Consider the following 27,886-nt stretch of genomic DNA (forward strand, 5'->3'; position numbering starts at 1 on the left):
CTTTCGAGTTAAGATCTATCTTTTCTCCTCAACATCTATCTTCACTGCAATATTGGATTTTCAGCTCCTTCAGAGCCGAACGCAGTAGCCCAAGGCAGGAGCAGCAATCACCCACCTTACCCCCTTATTTTTCTTACGTTAAAGGCAATACAACAGCAAAGAGCAAAGATCAAAGTAATGAAATGATAATTTAGTGCAAGACACAATAAAACATAATTTGATAGTTGCCGTTTTTGCTACTTTATTGCTGTTGTTGTTGTTGTTGTTAGGTGTGTTTACTTTCAAACCTAATTGTATCTGTAGTAAGTTAATACAGTTTGTGTTATTGTTGTACAGAATTATTTTGTTCAAAGGTATTTACATATTCGGCCTTGCAGTGCCACTGTTTATTATCCATCACTATGGCTGATGGATCTGATATTGCCAACAAATTCCAGCCTAACTGAATTTTGAAAAAGTTATCCTTTAATTCAGAAATTGACTTATTAATAGTTCAGTATTGATAAAGTATATCACAAAGAAGTCAGGCCGACCCACATTAACTGCATTATTGGGTCTAAACGCTTCCAGAAAACAGGTGAGCTGCAGTCTTTAAAGTATAAATGCATCAAGAGGACATAGTCATTCTAACAGTTGGCTAACACCAGGTCTCATGGAGACATGGTGTTATTATCTTAATGTGAAGCCGGCCCACAAAGAAAAGCAAAAAAAAAAAGAGACGTGAAATGTCTGATATTTACATATCACAGAGATAAGACTGCCTTTCCTTGGTATTATTTTGTTATCTTTACTTTCTGCTGCCACCATTACTGCAGTCTTTTACTTAGCAGAGGCGACACACGATGTCTTTTTGTCATTTTTCGCATTGGTTAAAATATTAGTTATTAAATATTCTTAATCATTAAAAAACAATGTATTATTATTAGTAGTAGTAGTAGTAAATGTATGGTCCTTGATAAGAACAAGAAACACATTAAGTTGTCTCATGCACAGTGAAAGTGCACAGGCCGAGCTGAACAAGCCGCTTTTGACGTGATTTGACTATTGAATTCTATTATTATAAGAGCGTAATCTAGTTCAATGCAACGCAGCATTTTTTCTTCCACAGTTACCACTGTGCTATGCAAATCAAAGTCAAAGACCAACATACTCTGTAACAACAGAAGAGATTATTGTTTTCCTGGACATGCTTTATAGGGTTTTTAGGTCATACGAAAAAATAACATTTACATGGAGAAGCCTCGAACATCACCTTGTTAGTTCACTGGGACACCTCAACCCAAAACCCACTTGCCTGCCCTGGTAGACTGTAATGTAGAGATTTCATGCTGACATTCATCACTCCCTGACTGTTAGTGAGTTACATCGCTGTGGGCTCACTACCATCAACAGCTCTTGCCTCAGAGTGTGGTGGCATTTTTGAGATCTATGAGGGTGTTTATGAGCAGCTTGAAAAGGGCATTTTGCAGATTTATAGATGACAAGGGTAAATGATCTATGGAAAACAGGAAGGGGGAAAATGAGTCATTGATGTTGATTGGAAAGGGTGTGTTTGGCAGTATGCATTTCTATGTGTTTGAGTGGGGCGGCTCCCTCCCTCCCAATTCCACGATATCAGGGACCTTCTACAGTGCAATTTGACAGTGACAGGTGGAGGTGGAGAAGAAGATATAAATGAATCAATCAAAAGGTCACATCAAGCCATTTTCATAGAGGCTCATTAACTTTTATTTGCTGCAAAAAAATGTCTGTAATTAGAATAACAGAGATTGAGCTAATGAAATTACATTAAGCAGTGTGAGAGTGGAACCAAAAAAATAATAATCATGCAGTGCTCACACATGTATAAGACCTCACTGCACAGTATTTGCAGGTAACCTGACTGAGGTAGTTTCCAGGTGTTTTTATTGTATGCGGTTAGTCTGTTTACATTTGTTCATCTTTGCACACACAGGATTGGGTTCGGTTGTGTGACATGACACAGTATCATTTAGTTTTATTGTGGTTGTGGCCTCCATTTATTGGCCTTATCATTGTCTGCTTGTGAATAAGTGGAACAATAGACACTGATTAGCCACTACATTAAATCCATCTGGTGGTTTTAAGGGTCAAATTTAAAGTCGGCCGTGATCGACAGGTGTCGCCCAGCTTCCGGCTTACAGGCCCGTGTAGCCGCCGGACGGTCAGGCTACCAACGCTCACCCCTTTCCACCACAGCATTAAAAGCATCATTTGGTGCTAATGTGACTTTGTGGGCTATGGTCTACAGAAACCGGCTTTCTCCACACAGGGTTCAATACAAAGGAACAACTTTATTGGCAGGGTTATTAGCGGGAGGGGGCTGCCTTTAACACACTGCTCCTCCCAGCCAGCAGTATCATGCTCACAAAGGTCAAGAGAATTAAAGTTTCCACCATAACCAAAACAACAAATTAAAACAATGAACCATTATCAGTAATGAACACGACTACAACATGAGCAGAAACATAGTAATGAAATGTGGGTGGTGCTGTGTTCAGGAGAAGCCGCACTCTTCACGATCACACCTGGTGGACATGATTGGACACCACAACTGTCCTTCCATATATTATTGACAGCAGGCAAATATTGATTTTACTGTGTATCCTTAGCAGGAGAAGCCATGAATGATAAATGGTGGCTGATGTTATGTTTGTTTGAAGTGATTGAGAAAAGCTCTCTGTGAAAGCATAATCAATGCCCAGTTAGTTAAAGCCCCTCAAGGGTCTGATGTTGGTGTTTGACCTTCAGAAGGGGAGCTCAGTAATGTAGGCTAGTGATGTGGGAAATAAAATCTGTGGTAAATACTAAATAAAAAAAATAAAAAAAACTGTAATTGTTAATATGGTGTGAATACAATACAGTAGTAGTAAACTGTGTTCTTACTACTAAATCTTTGCCCCCTGATATTCATGTTATATCTGAGCTCCATACTTTTAAATCCAAACTTGACTCACTAATTCAAGCAGGCATTTGATACGTAATAAGGGATCTCAGACTGTTTGTTTTGGACGTTTGTATCATTCTATTTTTAGTCTTTTTTTGGTTTTATTAATTGTTTGTGGTTTTATGTCAATCCTTACATTACATTACAGTTCGGTAGCTCTGTGAATAAGATCACAGGAATTTGCTGCAAAGACACCACCTGTGTGTTGTTCCAACACTTCACCTTTCTAACCTGTGTGATACATGGCATGCTTCCATAGATATGGGGGAGATTTGTCACCCGCCCTGTTTGTTCAGTGTGTGTGCTGATAGCTTGGCAGCTTGTTTGTTTGTTCATTCTCTGTCTAGGTCAAAGCCTATGCCCCCCCTACTCTTTTTCTGTCTTTCCACTCTCTTATCAGGCCTCTGAATCTGAGTCGCTGAGCTCACCCAGACCCTGTTGCACTGACCTTTTCCGAGAACTATATGTGTATCAAGATAATGTCACAATATTAATTTCTTAGATCCAAAGCAGATTGTCTAAAGAAGCTGTGAGTCATCTCTAGTTGTGAATGGAGTCTTTAATTAGTTGTTCTTTTGAAAATGACCTGATGGTGAACAAGTGCATGGATTTGCAAATGTAATTGGATTCAAAATGTCAAAACTGGTTATTGTAGTTCAACACAGTTGTGTTGTCTGGATTACATAAGAACTCGGAGTAAGAAGGTTCTGGTAAAAAGGTCACAAGGAATCAAGCATAAGTTAGTCTGTATGACTTCTCACTTTACTACATACAGTATGTTGGTTACTATTATGAACTATCCAGTGGTAATTTTAAAAAACTTGTACATTCCGTGCATCCGGAAAGTATTCAGACTTTTTCCACATTTTTTTGTTACAGCCTTATTTTAAAATGGATTAAATCCATTCAATTCATTCAATTCCTCAAACAATACCTCATAATGTGTCACAATGTGAAAGAAGTTTGTTTGAAATCTTTGCAAATTTATAAAAAATAAAAACAAAAACCGAAAAAATCACATGTACATAAGTATTCGCTGCCTTTGCTGAACACTTTGTTGAAGCACCTTAAGCTGCAATTACAACCTCAAGTCTTTTTAAGTATGATGCATTCAGGTCAAAGATCTTTGTTCAATCTTTGTTTCGTCAGACCAGGGAATTTAGTTTCTCATGGTCTGAGAGTCCTTCAGGCAGGCTGTCATGTGCCTTTTACTGAGGAGGGGTTTCTATATAGCCACTCTACCATCCAGGCCTGAATGGTGGAGTGCTGCAGAGATGGTTGTTCTTCTGGAAGGTTCTCCTCTCTCCACAGAGAAAACACTGAAGCTCTTTCAGAGTGACCATCGGGTTCTTGGTCACCTCCCTGACTAAGGCTCTTCTCTCTCGATTGCTCCGTTTCCAAACTTCTTCCATTTATGGATGATGGAGGCCACTGTGCTCATTGGGACCTTCAATGCTGCAAAAATGTTTCTGTACCCTTCTCCTGATCTGTGCCTCGATACAATCGTGTCTCGGAGGTCTACAGACAATTCCTTGGACTTCATGGCTTGGTTTGTGCATCATGTACAAAGCTCATCAAAGTAATATGAGAAAAGAAGCTTACACTTTGTTTCAAGTGTAGATTAAAGGTTGTACCCTTTAAAATCTAAAATAAGTTAAAACTTATTTTTCAAACTGCATGAAATTACATGTTATTTCAAATACAGGAGCAGCAGATAATTATGGGAAGAGCGAAAACACTAGGGTCCATAATGTGCTTTGTATCACAGCAACCACTGCAGTGAAGCTCTGTCTCCTGTCTCCAGGATTTCTTTGTTGTTGTTGTTGTGTTTTTTTTTCACCATATCATTTTTATTCTGGACCATTTCATTCCACTTGTGGCCATGTCTAGAGAAGTTGGGTTTGATTTCATGGACGCTTTACCAAAAAAGAAAAAAAAAAAGTTTTAATATTAGGAGCTGGGGTCATGGAAAGATTCAGCTGCTTAGAAATGGGAAATATACTCAATTGCTAATGCTAATTGATCATTTGCTTTTTAATCTAATATGATCAGGCCAAATCATTTTCACCAGAATGCTTCATCTGTGTAACATTCGTTTTTTTAATCCTCATGCAAAATCTTTTAAATCTGGGTAAAAGGATTTTGACAGTGTGCAGTAAAACATATTTGAATCCCAGCAGACATTCACACTGTTACATGCTGAGATAATGTAGGTCAACACACACTGACATGTCCTCATGTGATGTGCATACACATGCTCAGAGTATTGATTTATTGTTGTATACCTTGAAAGCCCCAGGCTACTATTGTTATATACATTTACCTACATTGTTTATTTTCTAAATGCGTATTTTCTCAGATGGCAGCAATTTTGGCAGCAGTAAGTTAAACACGTTGGCACCTAGCACAGTGGTTGACTAGGTGTTAAACTTGTGAAGCAATTGCTTTGACAATAGCATGTCTGTTTTTGCATTCTCCACACTTTCATGTTTTTTTGTTTTTTTTTGTCTCTGACAAAGACAACATTTTAAAGATGATGTTACTTGAAAGCTCAGCATTTCATTTTCACACTTGCCAACAGCTTTCACTTCTCTTTCTTTGTAGGTGAATAACTGGTAAGAAAAAAAAAACGGACTTGCTATATTGTAGCAGCTGACATGATGACTTTCAATCCATGTATCTGACCTTTTACTAACAACAGTAAGTTATGTAGTTTGCCTTTTAAGAGCTTTTGTGTGTGTGTGGCTAAAAGGTGGGTCTGTTCAAGCTGAGGGCATCTACTAAAAACACCAGGTCATTTATATTAGACGTAGATGTGATTTAAGTCTAACATGAACGAATCTTTGTTGTTGCCCACTTAGGTACATTTATTGGACCTTTTCAAACAGCCCATCACAGTATTTGTTCAGTACCTAAACTTCATCAAGTGGTTTCTTTTTCAACCTCAAATTTGAATAAATCTATTAAAACATGAATATACTGGATTGTCATATCATTATTTTGCATTTTATTTTATTTTATCTCACTCAACTATCTTCCTAAGTTTGATATCACGTTGCAAGATATTTTCATCGTGCTGCAATTGATCATATCAGATTTTTTTTTCTTCTCAAAAGCAGCAAAACACCTTTCCAGGAAAACTATAAATGAATAAAATTATGTGACTTTCAATTTACTAACTGTGTCTTTACTGTATACTAATATCTTTGTATCTGTGCGTTGACTTACCTTAAGAAAGGTTGTGACCAGTTTATTGGACGAGAATCCAAATAATGGAGAAACAGAAATGCCAGTTTATTCTAATACACAATTTAAAAGATACAACTAAAGCAACTTTCCACTTTGTTTTTTCTATTGTTTCAAGGTCTTTCTGGGGAGTTTCTGGCAAGCCGTTTGGCAGAGCACTGTATAAAGTTGTTTGTTTGTTTTTTTTGATATGTTAAACTACTTGTTAATGATCAGTTTGTTATTTCCTTGTTTGCATTCTATTGCACAGGACAAAACATTCTCCCAAACCAGAAAAAATAAAAAAAATGATAGGTGTTTGCTACAGCACGTTGTTGTGCACATTACACCTCATCTGTCAGAGCTGTGGGGAAACAAATCAATACCTCTCTGTTGATCCCGAAACCAAAATATAAAACAAGCTTTCCAGCTCACCTGTGTTCATGATGTTTTGTTCTTTCTTTAGTTTTGGCAAACAAAGACAAATATTTTTTTTCCCCCTTCTGCCTATTTTGTATTTAATTCTTGCCCTGTGTACCTTTCTATTTTAAAATCCCTCCATCCATGTAATCCAGGGGTGTGTTGCTCAGCACTTCAGGGTCATGCAGGGCAGTTCCAGACAAAGTCACATTAGCTTCTGTTGACCTCACAGCTGTAATCGGCTCTGAGGAAAGTGTGTGTGTGGGGGGGGGGGGGGGGGCTTTCTTAGCATTTTGCAAGAGTCCAGTAGTCAACGTTTATATTTTTGCAAGCACAAGGCTGAAAATGAAGATCAGTGATGTGAGTGTTACAGCAGCTTACCTGGAGATTACAGCATCAGCAGTTCACTCAATGCATCCCCACGCGATTTGACTGCCATTAGTCTTTCTTGCCATTTTTCCCCCCTATTGTAGCGTGTGGATTTTTCCATGACTTTACTGGGCTTTACTTTGCCAGAAAGGCGAGGACTGCACTGTGTCTCTTCTACTAAGTACCTACTCAGGGAAAATCTTGTTTAAGTTGATGTCACTAATTACAGCATCTTGTTAATTTAATTAGGCAGTTGGAACCAGATGACAAGCTGCGATAACCTAAGATATGATTCCTTTCGAATTTTATGTCTTCGCCGGCTTTGTTTTACATCTGCAAGCCTATGTTGGAATTCAGCCAATTAAATTGAATGTCTATGCACACGCTCTCCACCCAGAGGTTTACTTTAGTGTCTCCTGAGTCAGTTTCTTCATAATGTATATTGTTTAGAAATCATTTTCAGAGACGATTAAAAAAGAATGGGAAATGGCAGCTTTTTTTTTTTCCTAGAATTTTCCAACAATAGCAGCCGTGTTGTAGGACTGGAGAGGCTGGCTAGCTCAATCCTAACTCAATCAAGAATCACCAACGATTGTCACAAAATCAGGCTCTTTAGTCTTTAGCTTCTCTCTCAATTCATTACAATTGAATGGGCTTTTATTGCCGTGACCATTTTAACAGGGACTAGGGGAATGTGGGAAAGCTTGTAAGGCTGGATCGACGCAGGCAATTTACGAGGGGATCGACAGGCGACTTGAGGCCAAAACCAGCACAACACAAACGGAGGCAGAGAGCGTGAGAGGGAGATTAAGAGATTTGTCACCCCCTACCCTGCTGTTCTTCCTTTTTATTGTCCTTTCATTTTTTTGTTCTCAGCTTGTTTGTCTTGCTCTGCTCATCCCCCTTTACTCTTCTGTCAGGCTGTTTTGTGCCTGTTTTTTTTTTTTTTAATCATTTTTTTTTTTATATATTCTCTGCCAGTTCTAAGGGGCGGCTGTAGCTCAAGTTGGTAAGGCAGTCATCCACAGGGTTAGTGGTTCAATCCCCGGTCCTGGCTATGTGTCGAAGCACACCGAACCCCCAGCAGCCCATTCCCACCCCCAGCTGTGCAGTGCCGGTCCAAGCCCGGCAGAAATTGGGGAGCGTTGCGTCAGGAAAGGCCACCGGCGTAAAAACTGTGCCAGATCAACATGCGGCAATGATCCGCTGTGGCGACCCTGAACTCACGGGATGAGCGGAAAGGAGTAGCTCTAGCTGTGGTAAAACAACTTTAATGTGTCATGGAAATAGCTAATAGCTGTTGAGTTCCAGCATTTTTGCTGCTTGAGTTTCAATCTCACGCAAATGAAAGGTTTTCAACTGAATGGTTTAGTAAAATCACTTTTAAACTCAAACATTTCACAATTAACTACCAATTTTTTTGATTTTTCATTTGATAGGTTATGATTCTGATGTGCAAATATAGCGATTTCTTTCCATTTTACTGATTCACTTTGTACTTTAATGGAGCGGCTGCTGCAGTGTTTGCAGACGTCCTCCCATCTTCGCTGTCTTCCTAGCTTTGCAAAGATAAGGTTTGCTCTCCCCAGTGAGTTCTTGGTGTCGATACTAATATGCTACTATCATCGATGAACTGTCAGACCACCTCCGACTATCCTGCACAATTCCTCTGACCCTCTTGCAGCTAAAGTAAAATAAATTTTTGGCGTTTACATGTTCTAAATGATGATATTAACAGATGAGTGACAGATAAAAAGATAAAATGTGACTTGCTGCACTTTTGTGAGACTGTGGTGGGTGATCCTTGGTCTATTTTCTTCCCCTGTAAAAAGTTTGTAAATTTTAAACCTTAATGCGTCAGCCACATACATTTTGAGAGCAGAATTAAGCATCTAAATCTATGAAAAACAATCTGCTGTTGTAAACAATTTTACGCATCGGTAGTTATTTACATAGTCTGTATGCTTACATTTATTGGTGACCATAGAGAAAACGAATTAGGGTCAGACTTATTTATCCAACCTGAGCCAAGCTCTAAATTAGGAAAATTAATTAAGTCTATCTGATGATCAGTATGAATAGTAAAATTTTAACTGGAAGCTATTGTAAGATCCGACACTTTTTTGTTTGCATTGGAACTACTGAAATAAACAAATAAACAAATCCACCTTAAATGTTTAGTTAACTCATACAAGATCTTTGATTTACCAATTTGCCAAACCCTGTTTTTGTACTGACTTTCATAGTCATAGTAAATTGTGTTTGCATTGTCACTTGGATGTGAAAATGCATTGCAAGAGTGCCTCAACTGCAACGAAAAGGAAATATTGTATTATTATTTTAATTTAAATTTTATTTTTAATATTTTACTTGCATTGACACTGCATGCAAACCTTTGGCCTATCATTGTTGCATATGTAAATGAAAATTAGAGCATTCAAGTTCAAAAAAATTATTTGGGTGTGTAAGTGCGAGTAACTGAATAGAAATCAGCGATTTTTTTTGCAACTGTATTAGTGGAGCTATAAAGGTGGATGTGCCTCTGTCTGTGTCTCTCTCTTCTCTGGGGCAGGGCACAGCTCAGTAAGTAAGGCAGCTCAGCAGAGATGAGATGCTACTGGGGTTGACAATATCTACACTCGATTAAATGGCCAATAAAGGTTAAGCAATGCAGTAGTTTAGTGAAACTCTTGTTAAACAAGTATAAACTTCAATTAGCTTCCCAGTGGTCTCTGAAATAAGAAGCAGGATGATGTTGGCTGATTTTTAGCATAAACATTTTCATTCTTCTCTAACTTCACCCAGTGGTCAATATTAGCCCTATTTTATTTTGTATTTGGGATTATTTGGGGTCTTTGTTAGTTGTGCACCTTTTAAAAACCGAAAGCATAGAAACGTTTTACATATGGCTTTGCACTTGGGGGCTTACTTTTATGTGGGGCAGCCATACATACATACAGTCAGTGTCTACTGTAATTACTGATGATAGCTCAGGAAGTAGTTTCAAATAGGTGGTGACTTTACAGAGATTATGTTGTGCCAGTGTCATTTTCAGACTTTCCTTTTAGACTTTTAGACTTTTACTTTCAAAACTTGTCAGTCTTGTAAATGCTGGCTGCATTTCAGCGCTTTTGTCCCTTTCTGTAACAGCAAGTGGCCTCTCTTTGTCTCAGGTTTGTGCTCGGTAACAGTTGCTTGCAGCCTCAGAGTTTGATTTGTTACCACAAATGGCTTTAACACACATCCATTGTGTTTGTGCATCATGAAATTGGAAAATATGGTTCATGCACTTTATTTTCATTATCTGTGCAATGTAAGACCTCAATTTTTTCAAATATTTTTTAAATAGTTTTCAAAAAAAGGGGAATATAATAAGGACTGGACTCTGTTTGTTTAGGACAAATGGAGTCTGTGAACAACTCACAAAGAGGCCACTAATGATCATACAGTATTTTTAGAATCTACCAACAAGAACATAACATCCTGTAGATTAAAGGCTGAATAAACCAAATTTTCTTGTTGTTCGTCATTAAATGAACATTGTTCATCTAACCTTTTGTTTTTCTTCATTGCAACAAATAATCCAACAGAGGATTTCGTAGTGGGGAACAAAGAAACATGATCTCTTCATGTCATTTGATGAGGTTATGATCATAATCAGAGATTTTATATCCAATGGAAACAAATCTTTTTTAGGTCGCTTTGAACATGGATTAGTTGGAGAAAAGAACTCATTTTAAATGTTCATGAAATGTCAGATTTTTCCAGATGCAGAGGACAGATCTGTACGAAGGGGGAGAAAAAAAAAATGTCACCTTTAATTTATCAGTTGAATGCGGTGTTGAAACATTTGAACTCCTGAAATGCTAAAAACTTCTAGATTGCCTTGTCTGTCAAAACTAAAATCACCCTTATAAACAGATTGCAGATCACTTTGGTCATGTATTTGTCTAATTTCCATAGATAGCTGTCAAATTACACATTACATTATGCCACGTTGAGACAGGAGTCATACAGGTATAATCTCATAGTACTGCAGGAGGAATAGCCCACAGAGAGCAGCCTTAAGAGTAGAACACCAGGCAGCCACAGGAAAGGTTTTGTTTTGATGGCGTGGTGCAGTTCTCCCTTTCTCTTCACTGGAAGAACTTAATATTTACAGCTGTTGCTTGTTGTTTCCACCAACATATACAATCTGTACTATTGTCTGATGTTGTCAAAAGGCGTTGTGGAAAAAAGCAGCTAGTCCCTTACCGATGTAGAAGTATGGAAATAAACAAGACAGGTTTTCCTCTTTTAAACCGCTTTGTGGATAATAAGATGTGCAGTGCTTTGAAGAGTAGAGTAATCATGTGTAAGTGTGTGCAGTTTCCTTTTTGTTGCATCGCTATGAATTTAACAATAAATTATATCCCTTTCAAAGATAACAATAGTATAAAACATAGCTCATCCTTCAATTATCACTGACAGTTGAGAAAATGGTTAACTCCTCTATCATGGCAAATCTTGAATGAAAACACTCAAATCCTGTCCTCCCAAATGAATGTGTTGGTTAACTGTGCACTCGTCATTGCTACAGAATTTAATTGCAGTGAGACAAGGATGGTGTTAATACAAACTTCAATGGAGTTTAAAATCAAGGTTAAATGCGGTAAAAGATGAGATTAGCTGAAAAATGATTTTATTGAACAAAAAATTTGTATTAAGTCTGCTAGACTGAAAGGCTCTAATGGACAGGAACACAGCCAGGCCAGGCCAGGCCAGGCCAGGCCAGGCCAGGCAAATATGTAGGACATTGTCAAGCATCTGCTTATTTTTCTAATTTCTCAAAATACTGTATTTATTGTATATTAGTTGAGTGTTTGATATTAGTGCTGTATTTCTGTCAATCACCTGAGGCCCACATGAGGACACTGAAAGTAAAATAGCAATGCAAATGTCATTTTATTTAGCCTATCAGCATTTTGAGCTTTGTCTGACATCATAACACCTTTTATTTTATTGCTTTATTTTCCTAACAGAGGTGGCTTATAATCATGTTTCTGACAAGTCAACCACCCTTCGATGCCCATGTCTATTGGAGCATAAACAGGTTGTGGTCTTTTACTGTTTCTCACTTCTTGCTCTCCCCAGTTGGATCCTATTAGACAAGTGACCTTCTCATGCTACATGTGTGTCCTTTGAACAGTTTGGAATCATTTCTGTCTTCGTCTCCCCCGCTGAAACAAAGCATTTATTACATCTTCTAAAAAAAAACCTTGTCTTGCAATATAATAAAATAGCTTTATATATTAGCTTTACACTGTAATAACACATAAAGATAACTAACTTTCATCATGTTGCCCACTGCATATTCCTTCTCCAGTTTTAGTCTCCATTTTATGTTGCAGTTTCTTCCTGTCTCTTTTTATCTCTGTTTATTCCTGTTTGACCTTGTCCTTATTGTACCTTGTCCAAGGCCCCTGATATATGTCAGTGGCTGCTTTTACCCTGTCTTCTAACTTTAACCTGCAGCTCAGGGATGACATTGGGAGAACAGCTCCCCCAGTTATTTCTCCAGTTATTACCTTTTTCTGAATCTCCATCTGAACCTGCTTTTGCTTCAGGAGTCAGCAGTGTGCAAGGTTAAACTAGTTTCTGTTTACATTTCAAGCTGCTACAAAGCTTTTTTTTAGTAATAGCATAGAAGTTTAGTAATGTTGGACGTCAAATTGAGATTCAAATCTGCATTAGATAAAAAGTGATACTTGTTCTTCTAATGTACTGTGATTTCACAGCAAACAAAAAACATTGTCGGTGGAGTAATTTTCATGTGATACATGTTTTACATCTACGTCTACTGCTGCACACTTATTCAGTTAGACATAAGCAACTGGGTTTCAATTGACATGTGTCAGGCAAAAACAAAGGAGCACACGTGTATTTATTATCTAAGTTAGTTAGTATTATATTGATTATTCCATTGATTATGGCGCAATAGAAAATCTACAAAAGACTCAGGCAATAATAATAATAAACACAATGCTACTTTGACATTTTTAAATCCAATCTTACCAACAACGATCTAAAATAACTTCTTAACTTAATACTAATAAATAACAAACAACTTAATAACTTATTAGTTAACCTACAATAAATTCAACAATAAAGGCTCTGTTTTATTTTTTTATTTTTATAAATGTTTTAATTGTTCATTCATTATCCTGCTTCTGGTGTGTGCAGGTCAGTTGCATAGCAGTTCCCCTATTGGGGATTGTGTATCGAATCTATTGTATTGCAATTTGACGGTCACAGCAACTTAATATATTCAAAGAAACAGAGCAACAATCTACATTTGTTTGGGCGGAGTGAGACAGTGCCGGAGCTGCAATGATCAAAACAAAAGTGTAGGAGTGCTGACATTTGGTGAATACCAGCTTTGATGTGCTCCAATCTAATGTAACCCCCGACTGTCATTATAACACACATGCAACTGCTCAGGGTTTCACAAACTCACGGCAGCACTTAATCTTCTGTAGGTATTTGTTTGTACCTGAGCAAAACCTGGTCATAATATCCCCAAGTTAACTAACAATCATGTAGATCTACCTTGTGTTAGGGCCACTCTGTTGACTAGATTCTCAGCTATTTTCTGCTGAGATGTTAAAGCACTTGTGGTGATATTGTGGTCGGCTATTTTGGTTTTGGCTCTTTCAGTAAGTTATCTCCGATTTTTTCATACCGTGTGTTAATTGTTGGTTAACATGCTTTCTTGAGCTGGTGTCCGTACATAGCAGAATACCACAGTACAACCTGAAGTAAAGTGAGAGTTTCTGTAGTTATTATTATTCTATAGCCTGATTCATCTTCATTGTGTGGAGGATACAGTAATGTCCCTTTCAGAATTTGCATTCTCCCAGTTACTCTTTTAATGCATTGCAACTTAAATTTGATGTGACGTTTTTAAGCAAGACCTTCAATGCTTGGACCAAGTAGCTCCTGAAAATTAAGGTGTCAAATTATGTAAAATGCTGCTGTTATTTCAGTCATTCACTTACAAAATCTATTCAATGATCAGCTACGTTGGGTAAAATACTGTAGACTATAGTATAAGTATTGGATCAGACTATATGTTGATATTAAAGGACTTGGGAGGGAGCTCAAAGCAGTAGTCTAATACATAACCTTGAGTTAAATCACACTAATTAAATGTATTTTAGTCCCTTTTAATTGTATTTAATCTATCATTGATTATTGATATTGATTAATATAAAAATATTTAGGGATATTATTTTTGTCCATCACAGCTCTATTGTTTAGTAAGGAAATCAACAATATTTTTATTTATTTAACATTGCATATCTCTAATCCTTTCCATTTGACCCCAATTCTGTTCTGACAGTGGCAATACTGTAAATGTTGTGGTGCTGCTAGATAAATCAGTCAATTGGTTTATTTATTTATTTTTTTCTTTATCAGGATTAGAAAGCCTCTACTACATTTGCACATTTGCCGAGTGGAAATTTTGTGTTTTGCTGTCAAGATTTGGTGTGAAATCTGCAAAGGCCATGTCTTGCGGATTAACTTGTCATTCAGGGAGAAAGTTTCTGGCAGTGTGGGACAGTTCAGGACAAAGCTTCCTTATAAATAGCAATAGGGAAAAATATGAGTGAAGGAGTGTGCGCACACATTGCTATGAATTGGCTTGACTTCTCTCAGCTTGCTCTGTCTCTGTTATTCACTAATGTTGCCATTTCTTTTCCCCTGTGCCTCTCTAAAGGCATGTCAGATAGCCTTAGATGGAAAGGGGTTTTTCTTGTCCTTTTGCCTTTTGAAAGTCAGCTCCCTGAGTGACATTCTGTCGGCCAAAATAATAGACTTTTTCCTTTTTCTTTCCACTGCAACTACAGTGACTCACAAGACTCGGACCAAGTACAATCATCGTTTGAAAGATGAGTCTGAAGGAAGTTGCAGACATTTTAAATTAAGTATCTTTGCAGTTTTTTCATCTAATAATAATTCTTTCAACTAAACAAAATTTACACTGGCAAAGAGTGTGACATCACCAACAATAGAGCAATAAAGTAACTCCTCAAAAATATCAAGGTTTTAGTGGTATTTAATAAATGACATGAAAGGTACACTAGAATTGATACATAGCCCATCAATAAAGACATTTTCTTTCTTTATTATACATATACCTTGATGGTCTTTAAGCTTTTCAGTTTCTACTGGGGATGTCACAAAAACTGAAATTTCGGCCCAAAATTCCCGATATCAAAATTCTACAAAATGCAACGCAATTTGTTTTCTTTGGTACCAAAATAACTATAGTGGGCGTTGTGGGCATTAGGGTAATATTTCTCCAGGTCTGAGGAAGCAGCATAATAACCCAACAAGGTAGTTGTGACATTAAAAGCAATTAGAAGAACAAAGGTAATATTTCTAAAAGCTGGTTTTGGCAGGTGCACCAGCAGGCCTGCTGAAGTTCATGGAAAAATATGAATCTAAAGTTTGTGTATGGAGAGCGTCTGCGTTTAATTTAGATAATCGGGACTAAGTGTCAGTGTATAGTAAACAGTGCTCAAAGTCACATAGTCCAGATCTGTGCAAAGAATTCACGGTGAACAAATTTTAGGTGTAAAATTTGTATAGACAATTTATAGAGCTGTTAGATGTTTGTATCTTTCCATGTCCCATCATTGTTTTTTGCAGAGCTCCACACAAAACATTATTTTTATGTGCATCGGTTAACATTAACTTGTAAATGTTAGCGTATGTGAGCTGGGTGCTGCTTAAAACAAAGACCACTGACATTACTGATCAGTCTGTAACAAAACTGTAGTTGTAGCAGTGTATTATTTTGTCCTTGACCTACGCTAGACGCCTTTAAACTAATTCTCTTTTCAGTATATTAGCATGACGAAGAAGGTGATGAGCAGCAGGTGAGACAGGCTAACAGTTAACCAGAGGCACAGAAAATATAACACTCTTGTCGCTGGAATGAAATTTAAAAAGTTAATGTCAAATTTTTTATTTTTTTTTACATTGGTTTATTTTTTTGCTGTGGGATAGAGAATTTTGGAATTTAAGTGCAAGCTTTTACATATCTGGTATTGTGACATCCTAGTTTCGACATTCTTATACATGCACATACAGTGATAATCTTGTATACATCAGATACTGGTGGGGTTAGGTCAGGTCTTTCTGTAATACTTTAAACAGTAGGACATCTAGCTTTAAGATTAGATTGTTTTGCAAACAGCCCTAAAAAGAGTAATAAATGTCCAATTACTGAATATCTCAATTTATATTCTTTACTTAATCCATCCAAAGGTTTTCATTTATTTATAGGTAGAATTAAAACTGTCAAAAACATTAAGTTTTTAAAATGCAAGCACACTGTACTGCCTGCTTCACAGTTTGCGGCTGATGCTTTGGAGCTTGCTTCTCCAGGTGGGTGCAAGCATTAGAACATTAAATAGTCACTTTTTGTGCTTCTGATGTAGAACTTGAACTCCCCTGTGAGACTGCATATGAAGCTTGTGAGCAGAAAGTTGTCAGTTCAGTCCCTTGAATTACCAGGCTTGAATCTGGTTGGGACAAGTGCGAGTGGTTGCTTCTCCCTTATCCACCACATTGCGTTGCCCTTTAGTAAGCCTGTTAATCCCATCTACTCCAGTGGAGTTGCTCATTTATTAGCAGGTCAGGCTGGTTGTAGTGTTGTAATGTGATAATCAATGTAGAAGTATGCAAGTTACCTTCTCAGTGAAACTACCCTGCATAAACAAAATTTAATATAAACAAACTGACTGAACGACTTTAAGAACATATGATTGGTTCCCTAACAGATTTTTGTTCAAATTTAAATCACATACTATATGTTTAACTTATGGACATTATATAAATGACCATAATTTATTTTTATGCCATATTATTTATTCTTATGCCATATTGACAAGTAGTGTTCCTTGCAGTATGACTTAATGCCCGGTCATACTCTCCTTGTATCCATCTGAGAGTTAATTGTGGATCTTACTTCATATGTAAAGAATAGGGGTGATAAATCCTTTAGTTAGCTTGGTAAGGATTAGGTTTGAAAGTCTCTCATTTGCCTCCAAAACCCTCAGGGATTAATTGGTTAAGAAATCCAGCTTCTTTACTGCTTCCATGAAAGTTGTAAACCCTTCTCCAGAAATTTTTGGAAGCTCTGTAAAGTATAATTAAAAGCTGAATGGAATGTTTAAATTGTGTTATCTAAATGATCTGTCTAAACTTTCTTTCACAGTAACATGACCAGTTTGTGTCTGTGATATACACGACCAGCCCCCCTTCTGCACTGTGCTGAAGGCGTCAGGGCTGATGCATGTGCCACTTGAATTGTTGTCACCCTCACTCGCCTGCTTTCCTATTTTGCACGGGATGTTTACAGTCTGAACAAAGCTTAAATTCACGGTGCCGGTCTGTTGCAGCCTAACCAGCTGTTCCCGAATGTAAAATAAAAAATGAGCTGGCTCCAGCTCCATACAGCTGTTGAAGCAGATAAAGTTAACCGATGATAAAAACCAAGATTAAAACATCCCCATCCTCATGGTTAGAGAGCGTAAGCTCGACACAACAAACTGGGTACTTAACTAAACTAAGAAATATGAAAATAAAGAATAGTATTAAGAGAAAATCCAACAAAAGGGGAGCCACTGCAACGAGACGTGGCACAGCTCACACCCGGGCAATTTTTTTAATATATATATTTTTCAAAAACGAATCAGCAACATCTGATATGGCGTCTTTGAACTATATCAATCAAAATAGATTTAAAATGACTTGTAAAGGCACAAATGCAACATTTCACAAATTTGCACCGAGGTATATCATACCGTGTACAGACAATATGAAGTTGACATCATGCTGTGCTAACTGGATTTCCCCCAGCCTTTCTTTTAGTTAGTTAGAGTTAGGAGATTGTGTTTTGACTGTCTGTCGATATTTTGAAAACATAACCGTAGTAGTGCTACCTTTCCTTTGCAAGTATGACTACTCTTACAGTTTACGCGCTAGTGATTAGCATATCTTGGACAAAGCCACTGGAAAGCTGTACATGTGGAAGTGACTTTTCCAAATACTGTTGCTTGCTATTGCAATTTATTTTCTTCAAGTAAGGTCTGAAGTGCAATTGGTCTAAATAGCTTAAAGTCAACACAGTACATATCAAATATGGATCCCAGTGGTCCTTGGAACTAGGGGGTATTTGGTATACACCTTATCGGAAACCTTCCCTGGTATAAAGATACTGGGTTGTAAAGAATATTGGACATTTTCAGGGGCATGTAAAGGACTAGGCAGCACAGTGGTGGAGTGGTTAGCTCTGCCGCCTCACAGCTAGACCTGTCCAGGATGTACCCTACCTCTCACCCTATCCCACCCCTAGCTGGGATAGGGTCAGCTACACCACCGACCTTAAATATGATAAGCTTTTACAGATAATGGATAGATTGATGTAAGGGACAAGCTGAGTTAAGAAGAATACCACCTGGTGTCTGACTGAAATCATATTTCTTCTGTTTTCCCCTCTGTGGGTTTGGTTTGTGCAGGTCTGAACAGAGCTCTCGCACAAAGGTGTGAACCAAAACATTAGCTCCAAGAACCTTTAATTGATGTCGAAGACTTTGATTGTCATGATGAGAGCGTGAACCGATCTCGGTCTGTGCAAAACAGCATGTTTGAGCTAAAAAGCTAAATGACAACTTTATGAATGCCCAGATAATCATTGTGGGAATGAAAAAAATTTACTTGTACAGACCAGAATCTATTTCACGTGTTTACTTTTGTGTCATTGCCAAAGATTTGTTTAACCAATGAGCCGACAAGAGAATTCTTATTGGACTTCTCATGATGGATTTTGATTTGCATGGATTTCTCCATGTGTGAAAGAAACCAAACCAAAGGGAAAACGGACCGAGCTCACAAACTCACAGATTTAGATCTGAGCAAACTAATTACAGGTTTCAAACCAACCTTGATACTCTCCAGGTGAAAAAATATGCTGTAAAACTTTGAGCTTGGGTGTTATTTATTGAAACACTGTGGATTACTTGTTGAGATATGTTTTGCCTTTTACTTACTCCTTAATCATAGCGTCTTTGGCGTGAATCTTTGGCAAAGTTATGATTTGATTAAATTCTAAATCTCGATTCAAAAGCAATTTAATTTAATAACTAAAACAAAGACATAATGCCTCCTACTGTATTGTGTTATGCACTCAATGTGTTAAAACCTTTGCCCACTGGGCTGCAAATGAAACATGAATAATAGTTGAACTGACTGATTTTTATGTGGATCGATTTTTGTTTTTTTCACCCACCTGTATTGGAATTAATGTTTCAATTTTTGAAGTATTTTTTTTTTTAAACGGTTTGTCGTTTAGAGTTAATGGCAGTTCTAATCCTCCTATTACAACATTGTCCACATGTGGGGGTTACTCTTCCTAAACAGAACAATTTATTGGAAGAAGTTCATATTCACACAATTTTAAATTAACTTTTGGGTTAGGTCATTCATTTCCTTTATACCTCTCCAAACATCTCATGTCATGTCATGCCATGTCAGCAGAAGCCATTTTTCTTTGAGCCACTGCAACTTAGACTATATAAAGCAGAATTTGGAGTGAGGCACAGAGGGACCACAGTGAAAGACGAGATGAGGGACTTTGTCGAGAGAAGACTAAAGGGGAAAGGCAGAGTCATGGCCAGTGATAATATAAACAGCCTCCACTGTGCATCAAGGATCATTTGCTTCTGGCTTCAGAGAGAGAGAGTGAGAGAAAGATATATAAGAGAACAATGAAAGAAAGGATGATGGACTACAATCAAAGATGGGATGAGAGTAAAGGCAGTCAGGGCCAGTGATTAGGTAAACAGTCTTTACTTTATGCCAGACAAACATGGCCTCAGCTTGGCAAACACTCTGTCATTTATTCATACAGCCCACTGGTATCCTGTCTGATATTAAATGCACCACAAACTCCCATTCTCATTGACTAATTGAAGTAGGTTCCGGTCAGTTTAGTCAGTAATAGTGCATAGTGAGACCACCCTTATCCCTAGTGTGTTGCTTAGATGTCAGGGAAGCAAATGTTTTTTTTTTTTTGTTAATTTACCTGAATTGTAATTGTTTAAGCTCAATGCCATAGAGATCAATAATAGAACAGAATTCATAAAGAAACAAAAGATGTGAAACAAAAGGGATCAATACAGGACGTTTCATTCAAGCAATTCCCTTGAGAGGTATCTGCTTTTTGTGCCTTCAACCATATTTGGCTCCCAGTTGTGCGTTTTACATTTTAAAATGCTTTTGCCATCAGCAGACATTAATGCCAAAAGCAACAATAACTACGTCCCAACACTTGATCCGTATATAAAAGCAGGTTTTCCATTTGCAATTGAAAGGTACTTTAAGTTAGCTTGACTTCAGTTTTGCACATTTTGGCACAAAGTTCACGATAGAGCATTGTTCTACTGCAGCTTTGCTGCTCTGACTGAAATGTTGTAACAGACAAATGCTTTGACAGAGTTCAGTATCGCTTAAATATTACTGACCGTGTTACAACTTAATACAAAAGCATTCCAAAGACCAAGGCCCCGCAGCCTCAACAGCAGATCAAAATGCCACGCTCTCCACAGGTATGCCATGCCACCTCCGCCTTGTCTTCCAACGTGGGGTTTCTGCCATGGCGGACAGCTGCAGTTTTATTTTCTAGCTTTACAAATTGGCCTGTGCTGCTGTACAGTATTTTTTTCCACTAATGCCTCCTGCTAGAGCCTGATCTCTCTGACTCCCCCTCACTGTATCATTAGCTAGAGAGAAGTGTGTGAGAGTCACTGTCTCTCAGTTGGAAATCCACTTTGACTGAAACCTTCTTCTCCCCATGAGAGGGAGTGTGATTACAGTGTGCTGGGGGAGGGTCCTCTGGAGTCCTATTAGTCTTCTTTAAAATAGTCACATGTGTGTTTGTATAATTATTGAGCCATTTACTTTGTTTTAAGAAATTCAGATTAAGATCACTTATTACTTGTTCAGCGGTGCAGGCTTGGTTTGTTCTGCTGTCTCCAAGTCTCCAAGATGCCAAGACTTGGTCGTTCTTTAGGTTATAGCTTGTATAAATTTAGCTTGAAGAAAAAGCAGAAGGAAATTAACATGAAGAAAAACAACCATCTAACGAGTCTTCTCTCTATGTGTTTTCTCTTGTTTTTACACGCATTCCCTTCGAACCCTTCCCCTGAAGCTGAAGAGTATCCTGTCGAAGGTAAGACTGATGCTTTACTCCTCAGAACCTCTGATGGCTTCCCTAAATGCTGTCGTGGATGGTGATGCCAGCTGCTTATTAATGGTGTCTGCCCTCCCCTCTGGGGAGGGGCATTGTCAGTTTGGACTGCGGTTATAAGTGACTTCCAAGGGGCTCTAAATTGCGGTTTCTGAGCAAGATAAGAATGACAGATGTCACAAACAAAATTATCTGTTTCATCTCTTTTATCCTGTCTTCTTTTATTTGATTTTGTTTTGATTGTGGGTCATCTAACTGTATTACTCAAAAATGTAAAATGCAGAACACATGGATTAATGTCAAGGCAGCTTGGCAATCGTGACAAACTTCTTCATCTATCAATGTTTTGTTAAATGTAGCAAGACAGAATATGGTGATTGTGAAACGGTGTCTTCTTCCTTTTCCTCCCTGTCCTATCTCTACAAAGGTGAATGAAGGCTGCCAGTTGAGTCCCCTGAGGGGCCTCATAACCCCCCTGGGCCAGGCACTAAGCCAGTGCTGTATGTAGTATACTTTATGGATGGATTAGCATTAGCTTGTCCGTCTGCAGGCCACTTTGGAGTAATCAAAAGGAGCTTCAGCCTCTGGTTGACTGAAACTGTTTCTCACTCAAATTAGACACTTACAGAAACATTCTTTTCTGAGTCTATGTGGAAAGGTGCCTGGGTGTGGATGTGTGGGTGTGTTTGCATCTTTTTGGAGTTGCATTTCCTCTTTGTTGAGTTTGAGGTGATGGATTACTGTCGCACGACCTTAACCATCAGGAAAAATCACTAAATCACCTTTAAACCTTTTGCTTAAAGGCAAAAACGTTATATCTTATTATGGTTATTTCCCAATATTTATATATCTTGCGGCATACCGATAATACTGACGCTTACAAATGTAGCCACTGAAAGTGTTGGTCGCTGACGTGAGTTTCACCGTTACGGCAATTGCTCCTCTCTTGTCCCACGTGGTGCCGTATGATGACCCAAAAATAAAGTTTCAAAAAAACCTAAATATGTTGTAGTCAATCTGACTTTATCAAGCGATGCCACAGATAATTAATCTTCAGACATGATTCCTTCTTACAGTGTTTATATGGGAGACTAAAGACTCAAGACTCAATTAGACTGGGTGGAGTGACGAAATATGGTCCGACCCATGGAAAAAAACAACAAAAGACAAAGGCGAAATAAATTGATAATGCAAATTTCAAGGAATCACAGTTACAGTAGTTTCTGTATTTGTATCTGTGTTTTTCCTTGGCCTTAAAGGACAGAGGAGGTTCAACCGCTGTGTGTCGAGGTTCCTGTTTTCAGAGACAAACTTCCCCCAGTAGAAACTATTTTTTAGATGTTAATGACAGCACACATTCAACCTTAATGTTAACGTTTCCCTGAAAAACAGCAGTTACAGTCTTTGACTCATCAAATCAAACCCAGTACACAGGTCCACAACAAAACCAGCAGTGTTACAATAACTCTGAGAGTGTAACATTTATATTTGGCAACCCTTAATTTAACCTCGGTGATTTTGCTGTGTACATACAGAGAACAGACTGATTGTCTCCTCAGCTGCAAACAGGAACTGCTGTAACATACACATATGAGGTGGGGGAGGTTTCTACTCTCAGCTGATTGTAGTCAACACCATGCTTAATGTGTCTCACAAGCAGAAAGTCAGAAAATCTGCTTCTTCTCCAAATTTTAAATGTATTTTTATTTTCTCAGTAGCTCTCTCTGTTGTATAGTCAGAGTAGTGCGGAAAATGTTATCGTGCTGAAAATGTAGAACAACAACTTTTTCGTGCTGAAAAAGTAGAACAATAGAACCAGCCTTCTGTCTGCAGAAGTTTTTGGTTTTTTTATTCATATTTAAATAAAGTTGTTATTTACACCTCAGGTGTGAGACCATCTCCATGGTTACCCACCTTCCCCCTGCCCAGCCACTTTGTCGTGAAGTTAGTTTGGGGGAATTTGCCATGAAACAAAGCAGAAACACAGACAAACTGCTTCAGAGCTCATTATCCACACAGAACAGCGGGAACTTCATTAATGAGCCCATTATTAATAAATATGTCTGACTGAGACAGGACAGGATTTTTAAGTCATTAAATTCGCCTTCACATCCATCTCACCTGGAAAAGGCTGTGGACATAGACAGGTTGGGACTCCTGCACCTCTCCTGTGTCTGGTTAGTTACTACAGTAACACATGATCGTTAACACAGGCAGCGGATCATGCTGGTAGTTTATTAACCACAGATTATTCTGTAAAACAGCTTTCATTAGTTAGTTAGTTAGTTAGTTTAAAATAAACTGTTCTAAACAACCCTGAACTACATGTGAACTACATGTACTGTGCTTGCAACTAGAGGAAGAGTGAAGAACATTTTTTTCTAAATAATGAAAAGACTTTAAAGCTTATTGATTGCTGGTTTTTGTTCTTTCATGGAACAACGTTGGAATTAAACTCACAAATCTGCCATTAAAGTACCGCGCTTTACTAGCTCTCCACTCCGATACAGTGATGGACAAGTGTTCACATCTAGGTAAATGTGTATGGTTCATTCATTAAAGGCATATTGCATTGGGCTATAATCCAAATATTGAATATTCCCTTTAAAATGAGTTTGTAGTTTAGTTGCTTATCAACGTTTAGGAGACGGGGGGACTAAACATGTATGAAACAGTAATGTAATCTCATCACGACCCACGTTAAAGAGACATAGACACAGTCTATAGGAAATCTTATGTCCATCACATCATTTGACAAAGCCGATATAAACGCAGGGTTATGACAGCAGCTGTGTGCTAGATCAGGTTTTAAACTAGTTTTCCCCATGAAATCGTTAATGCATCCACAGAGAGTAGGATTCAGTGCTGTGGACTGGGGACGAGGACGACACTTTGCAACACCTGGCGGCTGAAAAGATGAACTGCAGGTTGGATTTAATGAGCCTTTTTCTAATATAAGCAGACTCCATTCCTGACACAACGCCAACATACCGCATACCCGACATCCCGTATACAAAAACCACGACGCTTTCAATGGCTACATCTGTATGCAATTCCTTTGTTATCAGCTAACCTAGTAAACCAAGACAATGCTGATATTTGCCGGTTGTTCCTGCATAAGACATGCATGCCTCTTTGAACGAGTGTACGTGTGTGTATGTGCGTACTTGTGTGTTTACAAGTCTGTATGTGAGAGCCCTTGGAGCCAAGTCCCACATCAGTACTGTTGAAGCCATTGATGGGAAATGTCAGAAGAAAGGTTGGAAACAACAGTAAACGGTGACAGTGTACAAATCCTGGCAACAATGTTTGACAAAGTAGGCCCTCCAGACTGATGTAGAGTGAGGTGAGGGGCAAGAAAGCTTTGTGTGTGAGAGAAAAGTGGAGGAGAGCAAGGGTGATTTTTAGTCTATGACCAACTCAAGGGAGGCTAGACAGCCCCCCAAGGGACATTGGGTCCAGAATACGTTTTAAAATAGACTTTCTGATGCATGAACATACATCACATTTCAGAATAATAGTACTGTACCGAAGTAGTAAATATTGTGGAAGTGCCGTTTATATTTACAAAAGTCAAGGCAATGTCACTGCGACCTGCCCTTTAAGCTCAGCACCTGCACTCTTCTTACATTTATAGTATGTACTGCAGGTATTTCTTTGCGCTGGGCAAGGGCATGTGTTGTAGGTTAAGCTTCCTATTAATTATGTGGACTCTCAGCAATTTGAGGGGAACACCTCTCCTTGTGCAGAGGTCTAGGTGTTTTCTCCAGCAACATCATCATTTTCATATGAAGGATCCGCTGGGCATTTAAAGGATTTAAAACATGTTTAGAGTTTAGTTTTACACACACACACACACACACACACACAAAAAAAAATACTCCAGGGTGAGAGTATTCATTTATGAAGACATTTACTAAAAACAAGTTACAAATGCTGATACCTCAATTAATTTATGCTCTCTGAAGTCGTGTAACTTAATTAAAAACAAGAAGATGTGTTCCTTGTTCCCAGTGTGCCTGTAACCAAGACAGCTCGATGGATATATTTAAAGGCTCATTGTCTCCAATACCAAACCCTCAGAGAACTACTGCACTCCTTTCTCCTCTATTTTAATGTTTCCCTGTGACCGTATTTGGTCTAATTAGTGATAGTTACCATGTGTTCAAAGGTTGGTGGAGATTGATGAGGCAGAGACGAACTGAAAACCGCAGGGAGGCTGTTGACTGTATAAGGTGGTCAGTGGTCCTCGCTCTAACACGGAAGGGCTTGGATTTATGATCTTTCACAACAGCGACCTGTTTATACTGGTAGAACAGCCACACTCTGCGATCTGTGTACTTATAGCCAAGCATGCAATTTCCACGGAGGATTCCATGTGTGATGTAGAGTTATTATGCAAGCATATGTAAGTTTTATCTCATTTTCCTGGTCTGGCGGAAATGACACTAGAGGTGAAAAGCGGTGGGGGTTATAGGTTAGTCGATGATAAAGAGGTGTAAGAGGTGTACAGGCGGCCATTTTAACCACCTGGATTTATGAAGAATGCAAACTGGGTATACTTGTGCGAGGCATCACACACCTTATTAGACTGTGCTGATGTGTTAAGTGGTTGACAGAAAAAAAACTGGAGTCATATAGATTTTTTGGGTTTTACCTTATATAATTATGTCATTGTGTTTAGAACATAGTTAGAAAAAGTGAAAGAGAAAGACACAGATGTGTGGAAGCAATGAAAATGGCCGCTATTTGTTCAGGTGTTGGATATTTTATTTTTTATTATCCAATGACCATGAACATGGCTGAATAACAGACAATAACATGTCCAATCCAATCCTGGTTAGTGAGGCTGGCCTCTGAGACTGGAAGATACATTTTGTGACCTAGCGATTTGCTGGGGTGAGGGATGTTCTTAGCTTCCCATGGTGATCTTAATCAATCTGATCAAGGCTAATGATCTTTTCTGTCTGAGCCACACATATCTCCAACTTAATCTCACCCTTGGGGCAAAGCAGTAACATCTCTTTTTTCTTCTCCCCAGTGAAAAAAATTGTTTGATGTTGGTTCGAGCTACAGGATTACAGAATTGAGTGGGGCCTTTAGTTATAGGAAATTGCTTTGGATCATCTAAACCAGATTATGGATTTTGTTCTTATTTGCTCTGGAGAAATACAACAGACAAAAAACTTGAACGTTTCCTGAATGTGTGTGCGTCAAGGCAACAGAAGGGGAAAACAGAGTCTAAAGCAAATATTAAATGTTCTGATGTCAGTGCAGTATTAACCTAGATTTTGTTTGTTTGTGGAACAAATGGTGCTTGTACATTATCCTTATTCAAATTCCAACTGCTGCTGTTTTTTTGAATACCACTGGCTAAAATGCCAACCACCTGGGTGACAAATTGTTTTGATGTTGCAAAGAAATGGTACACGCAATAGAAATTCTGAATACTAAAGCATTTTCCTATATGTTGGCTTTGCATACTGGAATTTGTCCCATTCTTTCGGATCAATAAAACTTAACTGTGCATTTTTCATTAATGGCACAGGAGATTTGCAGTGTTCAAACAAAGCAATCGATTGTAGAAGATTTCTGGCGAACTCTTTACTCACAAACACTCTATAAGAATAGTCTGCAAAAAAAACCAAAGGCGCACACATACTCGAAGAAACTTCACTGGAAGGGTGGATGGCTTGATTCTTCAACTCTGAAAGTGCTCAAGAGTCTTGTTTCCTCTGTTTGCCCAGCTTCTGCCAGATGTTGCAGAGAGATTAAGCCTCCTCAGATCCTGGAGGAAAAGTCCAGCCATCTCTGTTCTCATAAGACACTAATTTCACCCCACACTCTTTTCTGTCTTTACAGTGGATTTTTCTACTTTCTTGATAACAGAGTCTAAAGGGATGGAGTGGGCGAACACTTGTGAGCAACTCTGGATGCTTTAGTGTCAACACGTGTGCCCTTAGGCTGTGTTATTTGCTATGATGGAGAAAGAAATGGATCGAACAATACATGTCCTGGAGCTTCGGTGGTGTTTAATGTTTGTATGTTTTTGAAGGAGGGCATTACATCTGCCAGATTTTTCTGCTCTGCTGGAGATTTGTCCTTTGTTTGTTTTTGCATTTTTAGACTAGTACAATGCTTTCAAACTTCTCAACAGCTACATTTCATTTAGTTGTCTTTACAAAAAATATTTTATAGCCTTTGTTATCCGGATTCTCTTCATTTTGTAAAAATGCTCAGTCGGGGATACAAAGTCCGGGGCCTAATCAGACAGAGCGCATTTCATTAGTGTGGTTTGGCTTTTTCGGAATTGTTTTAAATGAGAAAGACGCATTTTGTGCGCCGCTTTTGCCTTGCATTTCTCTGTTATATGGGATGACTTCAACTCGGAGCTGAAAAGTGCCTGGTTTTGCCCTTTTTTTAAAGTTCATTTATTTTAAAAAGCTTTTTTCCCCCCGTTGTCCAAACAGGATGTATTGAGAGACAGCAGATTACCAAACTGTCCTGGATGCTCCTAAAATAAGCCCTGAAGCGACTATCATCTAGGTCAGGGGTGCCCACATGTTTTTGGCTTGTGAGCTACTTATAAAATGACCAAGTCAAAATGA

General features: G+C 38.3%; 1 protein-coding gene across 14 annotated transcripts in view; it reads left to right on the forward strand.

Moving 5' to 3' along the window:
- nrxn2b (neurexin 2b) overlaps positions 1-27,886 on the forward strand; it is a 628,821-nt gene that overhangs the window by 106,725 nt on the left and 494,210 nt on the right. For 11 of the 14 annotated variants that reach the window (XM_067524264.1, XM_067524265.1, XM_067524260.1 and 8 more), the window contains exon 3: positions 21,240-21,260. The exons of the other annotated variants lie outside the window; for them this stretch is intronic. In XM_067524264.1, the coding sequence (XP_067380365.1) occupies positions 21,240-21,260 (21 nt within the window). The remainder of the gene's footprint in view (positions 1-21,239; positions 21,261-27,886) is intronic. 14 annotated transcript variants of the gene reach the window in all.

The sequence above is a fragment of the Channa argus genome, chromosome 12, assembly GCF_033026475.1.
Source record: "Channa argus isolate prfri chromosome 12, Channa argus male v1.0, whole genome shotgun sequence".
Taxonomy (NCBI): Eukaryota; Metazoa; Chordata; class Actinopteri; order Anabantiformes; family Channidae; genus Channa; species Channa argus.